The sequence below is a fragment of the Rhinopithecus bieti genome, unplaced genomic scaffold (assembly GCF_001698545.2).
Source record: "Rhinopithecus bieti isolate Rb0 unplaced genomic scaffold, ASM169854v2 scaffold_4553, whole genome shotgun sequence".
Classification (NCBI taxonomy): Eukaryota; Metazoa; Chordata; class Mammalia; order Primates; family Cercopithecidae; genus Rhinopithecus; species Rhinopithecus bieti.
In genome coordinates this window covers 2,026,791-2,037,494 of record NW_016804694.1, presented here as the reverse complement: position 1 = coordinate 2,037,494, position 10,704 = coordinate 2,026,791, and the positions used below count along the sequence as shown (strand labels likewise).

Below are 10,704 nucleotides of genomic sequence, written 5' to 3'. Positions count from 1 at the left end.
GGGGGGGGGAAAGTAAGGCTCTAACTTAGCCACTATTGACCCTTATCTCCCTCTTGCTTAAAAAAAAAAAAAAAAAAAAAAAAGTCACGAGTTCAAAAGATCACCCCAGAAGGAAAAAACCTGAATCCATTAGAAAAGGTAGCACGTGGGACACAACCAAACATGAATTTCATCACCAAGTAGACTGTGGCTGGCAGAAATCTTAAGATTCACGACTGAAATACACACTCTTCCTTATACTTCTCAGGACTTTGCCCAAAATAAACTGAAACAGTAAACCAACAGTAGACTGATGAATGGATAATTTGCCAAAAGTCTCAACATACACCACAAAGAGGGTGGGAGTAGTCTTAGGGGGTCTGCTCTCCAGCTAAACAACTGAAGAATGAAAGAATTTAGTGCATTTGCACAAGAAGTGCATTACAATACAGGGGAGGAAGAAGTCACTTGGGGTTGGACAAATCCTTAGAAAATGCCAAAGGAATAACCTGATTCTGTGGTCGCCTTGTAATAATTTCTAGTGGGAAAGGCCAACTCAAGATAAAGTAAGGTCGGAGTTGAGAACTGTCCTCACTTTTCCTGCCTAACCCTTTCGGCAGGCGACCCCAAACTCCCACCAGAATCCTAAGTGCCGAGCTGAGGGAGCAAGCCATCGTCGAGCGACCAACCACCTGTGCGTGGTGGAGACCCCTGAGAGGGAGTCCTAATTAGAGTGGGAAGCAGCTCTGGGGAGGAACCCCCGAGACCAGGGCCGACACTGACTACTCACCCAACTCCACTCCCCTTTACGCCCAATCTTCGGCCACCTTCCCACTGAGGTCACCCCTCCAGAAACCTCCGCCCCCAGACCCCAGCCGTCCCCAAAGCTTGCTGTTCGCTCCTCTGTCTGACAGCTGCCCTGCCGCCAACAGGCAGCCCCAGCTTCCCCAAACCAGTCTTCCGGCCTCGGTGGCGCCCCAGGGCCGCGGGATTTAGGGATTAGGATCTGGAAGGGTTTGGTCCAATCCCCTCTCCCTCTCAGCGTCCTGGGCTCACCTCCCCGGCAGCTTAGCGCTCCTCTTCCAAAACTGCTTGCTGTTCTCAGCGGCCATTGCTCTGGCAGGGGGAAGGCCTTGTAGGCGGGCCAAGGGGTTGCCTGGCGAGATGCCCCCAGACCCCGCAATCTGAGGGCCAACCCAGGCCGCTTCCCCGCCGCCGTTCACCCGCTCCCAGCTCCTGGGGACGCCATCTTGGATGTGGGCACCCCTACACCCAGCACGGCTGCCATTGGTGGGCTGCGCAAGCCATGGACGGGCCGACCAATTGGGAGCCGGAATCCTGAAGGCCGCTGAAGCCAACCGGTAACGTCAGGGTCTGGGCACACAGGTGGACGGGGAAGGCGGAGCTTGGACGAGCAGAGAGGCGGGGCTCAAAGTTCCTAACCCGCGAGAGGGAAGAAGCAGGTAAAGTAAGGGACCTATGGGAAGGAAGAGAGGGAATTATCTTCTTCGTGAGGAATGAAGTTCCTGAGTCTAATATTTTTTGGCAAGACAGAGCATACTATGTATTTATATATAGGAATCTTTGACCCTAAAAGTAAAGGCCCATGTGTTTGTTGTGGCCCATTTTTAACATCTCTCAACTCAATGACACTCTGGTTATTACCCTCCCTTCCTCGTTCCGTTTAGATGTCCATTCGTTTTTCTGAAGGTCAGCAGGGACCCGATAGCGCGGGATTGCTAACTGCTCAACACGTGAGCAACGGTTCATCAGAGTCTCCCTCTCCCTCTGTTTATTGAAAACGATTGAAGGACTTGTGCTGTGGGTGAAAAATTCAAATGATCTAATCCCTATGTCAATCCATAACTCTCACTTTCTGACTATGCTAACGGTGTATAGGAAATGGTTTATCATAGCTGTCCAACTCAGATGACCAAATACGATTTCTTTGAAGGACACAGTAAAGCTCCATCGTGTGAATCACAAAGTTAAGGATGTATCTCCTCCTGGCCCCACCAACATCCTTAATTTCCCTTGTTAATCTGTTATAAATCTTGCACCCTTGAATTTATTTTCAATCTAATTTTCCCAGACAATGAGATTTAATATTAGCATTTTGAATCCTTTGAATGTCTTGTCGGTGTTTTTTGCTGTTTTTGAGTTTCTGTGGTTGTATTCCGTGGTGATTTGGGGAGAGAGGGAAAGCGGGCACCAGTCCAGAGTGGTTTTTGTCCCATCGAAGGACTGTGAGGTGGGTTGCGTGACCCCACTCCCACCCCACCCTCCATTTACAGCTACCACATGTACTTCTACATATTGGAGAATACTTAAAGACCCGACCCCTGACGGGTATGTCCTCCAACGACGGTTTCTACATTACTCCCATTTTCAAGCTTCTTTTGTCCCCTAATTTTAGAATTATAGGATTGGATGACGAGGGCTATTTTTACTTCTTCTGAATCTTTCATGCTTTTATACACTTTCATCTTGTTTTCTTTATGGGCATTTAACCCAGGAAAAAAAGAAAGAAAAAGTCCCTCTATTCTTTTAATCATTTTACCTGCCATTCTCTGGCACTTCTTTTCCCTAGGATGCAGTGACCAGCACTGCACACTAAGCCCAAAGAGGGACGTACTGAGGCTTTGTTAAGGTTGATGTTTTGTCTTTATTCTGGACAGCCAGAACTTTTGCTGGCTGTTTGGGCTTTAGAAGAGTTGATGTCTTGAAGGAGTAATCTAAAACAACTTCTAGATTCCTTACCTTGGTGGCAACCAGCAGTTCAGAGTTCATTGTCTTAAAGGTATCCTCTGGATTGTCTTCCCCTATGTGAGCTGCCATACACTCATCCATGTGACAAGATACCTGCCACTTTCCAGCTTACACACATGGTGTTAGAGACGTTCAAGCAAAGTATAATTTGTGTACCTAGAAATATCTCAAAATACTCCTTTTTCTTAATCTTTTATGAAATGTTAAATAACACTGATTCCCAGGGGATGTTGCTAACAGTGCTCAACCCAGAGAAGCCCTATTATTTCTACACTTTGTTTTCTATATCAGTTTCCCCTCCAAGATTTTTTAAAATTCACAAGAGTTTCCTGGTGATGACTTTTTAAATAGTATTTGGTAGGGAAATTGAGATTGTTGGAACCTTTTTCACCACTAACAGTTGGTCACCCTAATCTTCACTAACCACACACCCACTTACAGCAGCCTGCTATTGGGCTCCCTGCTTCCACTCTTACCCCGTTAGAGTATATTCCCCATACAGCAGCCAGAGAGACCTTTTTTTTTTTTTTTTTTTGAGACCAGGTCTTGCCCTGTCACTCAAGCTGGAGTCCAGTGACATGATCTCAGCACACTACAACCTCCACCTCCCAGGCTCAACCAATCCTCCCACATCAGCCTCCTGAGTAACTGGGACTACAGGCACATACCACCATGGCCAGCAAATTTTTTGTATTTTTGTAAAGATTGAGGTTTCACCATGTTGCCCAGGCTGGTCTCGTACCCCTGAACTCAAGCAATCCATCAGCTTTGGCCTCCCAGAGTGCTAGTATTACAGGTGGGAGTCATCACACCCAGCCCAGAGACACTCTGTTAAAATGTAGACCATATCATGTCACTCCTCTGCTCAAAACCTTGCAATGGCCCCCACTGTACTTGGCATAAAATCCAAGCTCCTTAAAGACCCTACATGACATGGCTCCACTCACCTCTCCAGCCTCATCTCATTACACTTTCTTTCTTGCTTAATCTGCTCCAACCATGCCCATTGGTCTTATTGCTGTTCCTTGAACACTCTAAACATGTTCCTACTTCAAGGACTTTGCATTAGCCATTTCCTCTGCTTGGACTTCTCTTCCCCTAAATGCCTTGCTTCCTCATTTCATGCAGGTATATACCCAACTGTCTTTACCTTGTAGAGACCCTCTCTAACCACCCATCTTAAATACTGGCTGCACTGCTCTATTTTTCTTTTTCTTTCTTTCTTTAGCTTTTAGACACAAGGTCTCACTCTGTTGCCCAGGAGTGCAGTGGCATGACCACAGCTCGCTGAAGCCTTGACCTCCTGAGCTCAAGCAGTCCTCCTATGTCAGCCTCCCAAGTAGCTGGGACCACAGTGCATGCCACCACACCCAGCCAATGTTTTTATTATTTGTAGAGACAGTCTCCCTATGTTGCCCAGGCTGGTCCCAAACTCCTGGGTTCAAATGATCCTTCCTCTTCAGTCTCCCAAAATGCTAGGATTACAGGCATGGACCACTGTGCCTGGCTCTATTTTTCTTTAAAGCGCTATCACTACAGGCCATATTATGTACTTGTTTGCTGCCCATTTCTATCCGCTAGAATAGAGGCCCCCTTTCTGTGGCCTGTTAGGAACCAGGCCACATAGCAGGAGGTGAGCGGCGGGTGGCATGCAATCATTACCGCCAGAGCTCTGCCTCCTGTCAGATCAGCAACAGCATCAGGTTCTCATAGGAGTGTGAACCCTATTGTGAACTGCTCATACAAGGGATCTAGGCTGCGTATTCCTTATGAGAATCTAATGCCTTGTGATTTGAAGTGGAAACGTTTCATCCTGAAACCCCCCTCCCCCAAAATTTTCGTGGAAAAGTTGTCTTCCATGAAACTGGTCCCAGATGCCAAAAAGATTGGGGACTGCTGCCCTAGAATGTGAACCCCACTAAGACTGGGACTTTGTTTTGTTCCCTGCTGTATCCCCAGCACCTAGAATAGTGTTTGGCACATAGTGAGTGCTTAGTAAATGTTTACTGAGTGAAAGAAGGAAGAATATAAATATTTCTTGTCTTTCAATTCTATGTTGTTCACATATTTTTTTGTTAGGAAAGATGATAGAAAAAGTGTTTCCTAACCCCTAGTAGGATGTGTCCACTTTACCAATGATTCTACATCCTTGCTTACACTCTTGGTTGAAGAACAGTCTTCTCTGAAAAAGATTGCATTCTTCAAACTCTTTTGCAGCTTTAAAGGAATGTGCCTGTACCTGGAATGATGAGGGAGGGAGGCCACCCACCTAGTCAGGAGATCAGTTGGTAGCTCTCATCAAAGAGCTGATAGCTATGACAGCCACCCTTGCCCAGCAAGAGGTGTAAACCATTGGTTTGAGGTTCCCGAGAGGTCCTTAGAGGCCTTCTGATGGAGGTCCTTCTTGGCAGACATTCACTGGTCCACTAGACCAGTGCTTCCTATACTATATTGCACATGTGAATCACTGAAGATTATATTAAAAACCTAGATTCTGATTCAGCAGGTCTAAGGTGAAGCCTACAACTCAGAATTTCTAACAAGCTCCCAGGTGACACTGATGCTGCTGATCCATGGACCTCACTTTGTAGATCTTCTGTTACTAATATGGTATGGCCTGTGATTGTTGAATTTATCTCAAGAGTTTATTCTGAAACTATAAGTAGAGGCTTCTCAATATTGTTTACCTGCAACTTTTTACTTTTCCCCCTTCAACTTCATCTTCATTCAAAAGAGGGTTAAACAACTTAAAATGGGGCAGACGATAGTTAAGGGATGAGATATGCCTGGGTTGACTGTGGACTCAAAAGAGGTAGGCGTATCCCAACCCTTAGAGAAAGTTTTATGAAAGAGATAATCCTTGAGTAGGGACAGAAAAGGAAGGAGAAAGGCCTGAAGAAAGTGACTATAGGAGGAAAGTCACTTCAGGACAGGAGCTCCAATGGGAAGATAAAAATAGAGAAAAAAGCCTTTGGACTTACAGAGAGATCACTGGCAGACTTTAACCTTAGCAAAGGAGTGGAGTGGAAGGAAGAAAGTAGACACTGTGATGAGGGGAAGGGTTAAGAAATGAGAGCAAGGCCGGGCGCGGTGGCTCAAGCCTGTAATCCCAGCACTTTGGGAGGCCGAGACGGGCGGATCACGAGGTCAGGAGATCGAGACCATCCTGGCGAACACTGTGAAACCCCGTCTCTAGTAAAAAAATACAAAAAACTAGCCGGGCGAGGTGGCGGGCGCCTGTGGTCCCAGCTACTCGGGAGGCTGAGGCAGGAGAATGGCGTAAACCCGGGAGGCGGAGCTTGCAGTGAGCTGAGATCCGGCCACTGCACTCCAGCCTGGGCGACAGAGCGAGACTCCGTCTCAAAAAAAAAAAAAAAAAAAAAAAAAAATGAGAGCAAGAAGCAGCCCTCACAATGCACTGTGCAATATTGGGCCACCTAAGAGATAGTGAGGTCAAGCTGGGATTTAACAGCAAGAGAGCTTTACAGTATCTTAACGACCACTGTAAGTGCCAATGCAGAGATCAGTTACATTAAGAGAAGGCAAGGGGATAAGCAAAAAGACTGAAAAAGCAAGAGGTTATAGGAATAAAGAGAGGAAGAGAGAGTTTTCAGAATTTAGGGGTGAAGGGAAAACTAGGTATTTCATTCCTAAGAATTTATTCTAAGAAAAGAAGTTGGCCGAGCGCGATGGCTCACGCCTGTAATCCCAGCACTTTGGAAGGCCCAGACAGGCGAATCACGAGGTCAGGAGATCAAGACCATCCTGGCTAACACAGTGAAACCCCTTCTCTACTAAAAATACGAAAAAATTAGCCGGACGTAGTGGCGGGCGCCTGTAGTCCTAGCTACTCGGGAGGCTGAGACAGGAGAATGGCGTAAACCCGGGAGGCGGAGCTTGCAGTGAGCCGAGATTGCGCCACTGCACTCTAGCCTGGGCGACAGAGAGAGACTCCCTCTCAAAAAAAAAAAAAAGAAAGAAAAGAAAAGAAGTTGCCATACCTGGCAAGAAGAAAGGGGAAAATCTCTGTGTACAAAGATATTCTTTGCCTTGCAGCCAGTAATAAACAGGGAAAAATGAAAAGAATATGAAGATTTAAACATGAAAAGGCAGTTACGTAAATTATGGTGTGCAGTTTATAAACTTGAACCATTGAAGAGGACAAATTTGAATGCTACATAGCACATCAAAAAGGTGTATGAAATGATGTACAGCAGGGAAAAGGTAGAATATAAAGTATCTTTGCATGTTTTCAGTAAGAATATATGCGTTTTGGCCGGGCGCGGTGGCTCAAGCCTGTAATCCCAGCACTTTGGGAGGCCGAGGCGGGCGGATCACGAGGTCAGGATTTCGAGACTATCCTGGCTAACACGGTGAAACCCCGTCTCTACTAAAAAATACAGAAAGCTAGCCGGGCGAGGTGGCGGGCGCCTGTAGTCCCGGTTACTCGGGAGGCTGAGGCAGGAGAATGGCGTAAAGCCGGGAGGCGGAGCTTGCAGTGAGCTGAGATCCGGCCACTGCAGTCCAGCCGGGCGACAGAGCGAGACTCCGTCTCAAAAAAAAAGAAAAAAAGATGGGAGTTTTATTTCTTGCTTTCAGGAAGAGAAGGAAAGGTCAGAGTGCCCCTCTTGCAGCTGCTGTCTTTCAAGTGCCTTTAGCTCTCAAAATAATACTTAAGCCAAAATAGCATATTAGGGTTGGTAGATTGTTATCCTTCAACACAAATAAAATGTTTTATAAAATGCAATTTAAAACAATAGTTTACCTTTATGTTAGGTACTTAGTTTGGCTTTTATAAAGAAACTAATGTATTAATGTTTTTCCTATTGTCCAATAATTTGTTCTGCTTCCTTGTGTTGCAAAATTATATGTATTTTAATTACTCCCTGAAAGTCTAAATTGTATGTTTTCATCAAATTATTTTAAAATTTATTTCTGACAAACATGTCCATATGTATGAATTTTAAGATGATGCATATGAAAGTGTTTAAAGACACATATACCTATACAAATGCAAGGTGATATATACATGGAATCTATTTTAAAGGGTAGGTAGAATCACTTTTTGACTAAGTAGAATGTGGCTAAAGATCAAATTCAATGGTTATCCTCTGAAATCGGTTAAGACTATTTCTTTTTTTGTTTATTTTTGGTTTTGTTTTGATAGTACCAAAGCAAAATGATTGAGAGGCACAGAGATGGGAATAGAACATCAAGTATCTTTGCAGAATAAACTAGGGATTCCTGTTATATGATACAAATGTACGAAGAGAAGAGAAACAGTTCTCACCAAATAAACAAAGTAATTAAAGCACATCTCACTAAACTAAAAAGTCAAGAGTTTACCCAGTTCGGTATCTTCCACCTCCCCAGCAAAAATAAGGCTTTTTTGGCAGGGCACACTGGCTCATGCCTGTAATCCCAGTACTTTGGGAGGCTGAGGTGGGGGATCACTTGAGTTCAGGAGTTGGAGACCAGTCTCAGCAACATAGTCGCTGCAAAAGTACAAAAATTAGCCAGATGTGGTGGCACATGCTACTAGTAGTCCCAGCTACTCAGGAGGCTGAGGCAGAAGGACTGCTTGAGCCCAGGAGGTTGAGGCTACAAGTGAGCCATGACAGCACTGTTACCAAAACACTAGGGGTTCAGTCTAAGTCCGTCCTGCTGCTTGCTGCACAGAAAACCAGTTTCTGAGACAATGAGTATTGCCAAGGAAGAAAGCTTTAATCAGGTGCTGCAGCCAAGGAGATGGAAGATAAGTCTCAAATCCATCCCCCTAACCAACTAAAATCAGGGGTTTATATAGCAGGGAAGAAATGTAACTATGTGTGAAAAAATCAGGAACTTGGGAGGGGTAAGGAAGCAATCATGATGAATAAGAGGCCCGGTATCTCATTGTCTGGATGCCATTACCCAGTGAGTTTCAGTTCTTAGATACTTTTTGAGAATCTTGAGGGTCCTTTCCTGAGGAAGGAACTCAGATAAAACATATGTAAGTTTCAAGCTCTAAGACCAGAAGAGAGTCAATTTCTATGTTTATCCAAAAAAAAAAAAACACTGTCTATGACTATTGGGTTAGTTTCAGCACCACTGCACTCCAGCCTGGCAAACAGAATGAGGATGTCTACAAAAACAACAACAACAACAACAGCAACTTACCAGGCTGGGTTTGTTAGCAGTAGCAGGAATCCATGTTACCAGTGGCATATCCATGTGGGTTCGCAGCAACTTCAGTCCCTGCCTTCTCAGAAGAAAGAATTCGACTGAGGGGCATAAAGCAGAAAAAGAGACTGAGGGCAAGTTTCAGAGCAGGAGTGTAAGTTTATTTTAAAAGTCTTTAGAAAAGAAAAAAAAAAGGACAGTTCACTTGGAAGAGATCCAAGTGGGTGCTGCAGTTCAAGAGAGAAAAGAGAACGTTTAAACTTGATCCTAGGCCAGGCATGGTGACTCACGCCTGTAATCCCAGCACTTTGAGGTCAGGAGTTCGTGACTAGCCTAGCCAATATGGTGAAACCCCATTTCTACTAAAATCAAAAAAAAAAAAAAAAAAATAGCTGGGTGTGGTGGCGGACACCTGTAACCCCAGCTACTCAGGAGGCTGAGGCAGTAGAATCTCTTGAACCTGGGAGGCAGAGGTTGCAGTGAGCCGAGATTGGGCCACTGCACTCTAGCCTGTGTGACAGAGTGAGACTCCATCTCAAAACAAAACAAAACTAAACAAAACAAAACAAAACAAAACACACCTGGGACTTTATAGGCTCAGCTCTTTTCCATGATTCCTCCTTTAGGTGGGCCTCCCACATGTGCAGTACCCTCCTTACACTTACGAACTGAGCGCACATGGTGTGTTTAGCAAGTTGTACACATGCCCATCTGAGTTTTTCTTCCCTTTTCCGGTGGAAAGTATCCCCGGAACATCATACTTTGCCATTTTATCTCTTAACGTACATGCCCAGGACATTTCTTCTCCCTAGGGTCTGCATTCAGTTAACATTTTGATGTTAATAGGTGTGAATCATCAGAAAATGGCCTCTCCCTGGTGCCAACTGCCAATTTATCTCTTTTAGAGAGTCAATGTGCTAATTGCTGAACCATCACCTGATGTTCCTAGTGGGTCTAACTACCTGTAACAGGTTCATGAGTTTAGGCCTGTATCAATGCAACCTAATAAAACTGGTGTTCCCCAATCTTTATTTTGCTTTATACAGGTTTTTGTTTTTTACCCTAGAGCAATGCCTTGCATGCAGTAGTTGCTCAATAAATATTTGTTAAATGAATAAATAACATGTTTAGGCCGGGTGCGGTAGGATGACACTTGTAATCCTAGCACTTTGGGAGACCAAGGCAGGTGGATCACCTCCAAGGCAGGTGGATCACCTGAGGTGAGGAGTTTGAGACCAGCCTGGCCAACATGGCGAAACCCCATCTCTACTAAAAATACAAAAACTAGCCTGGTGTGGTGGCATGTGCCTGCAGTCTCAGCTACTTGGGAGACTGAGGCAAGAGAATCACTTGAGAAATCTGGGAGGCGGCAGTTGCAGTGAGCCAAGATCACACCATTGTACTACAGCCTGGGTGACAGAGACAGACTCTGTCTCAAGAAAAAAATAAAATAAAATAATAAATAAATAAATAAATAAATAAATAACACATTTAAAGTTTAAAAGCCAGAGGATAAAAACTAAAAGCAGTGGTTTAGGATAGAAAAAAAAATTATTTCTAAGGGCATTTCATATAAGCTGAGAATAACTCAGCAGTAGATGAAAAGTCAGAAATTAAGTACACTAGGGAGCAGAATAGTGCAACTGCAGGGTACATGAGCTTTGGAGTCTGAGAGTGTGAGAACAAACCCATTTTTTTTTGCTGGTTCCTGGACTTGTAATCTCCAATAAATTATAAACTTTCTCTTTACATTTTTTTTTTTTTTTTTTTTTTTTTTTTTTTTTTTTTTTTTTT

The 10,704-nt window shown here is 44.4% G+C and overlaps 2 protein-coding genes across 7 annotated transcripts in view; one reads left to right on the top strand and one right to left on the bottom strand.

Moving 5' to 3' along the window:
* TBC1D22B (TBC1 domain family member 22B) overlaps window positions 1–1,231 on the bottom strand; it is a 78,410-nt gene extending 77,179 nt beyond the window's left edge. The window contains exon 1 of the mRNA XM_017870133.1: window positions 1,036–1,231. Coding sequence (XP_017725622.1) covers window positions 1,036–1,091 — 56 coding nt within the window. The 5' untranslated portion in view covers window positions 1,092–1,231. The remainder of the gene's footprint in view (window positions 1–1,035) is intronic.
* The window catches only part of LOC108528348 (transmembrane protein 217), a 55,298-nt gene continuing 45,421 nt past the window's right edge, over window positions 828–10,704 (top strand). The window contains exons 1-2 of one of the 6 annotated variants that reach the window (XM_017870135.1): window positions 1,326–1,442; window positions 5,255–5,358. The gene's annotated coding sequence lies outside the window, so the exon portion shown is untranslated. Of the gene's footprint in view, window positions 1,443–5,251; window positions 5,359–10,704 lie in introns of all 6 variants that reach the window. The other 5 variants (XM_017870136.1, XM_017870138.1, XM_017870137.1 and 2 more) reach the window with 5 other exon arrangements.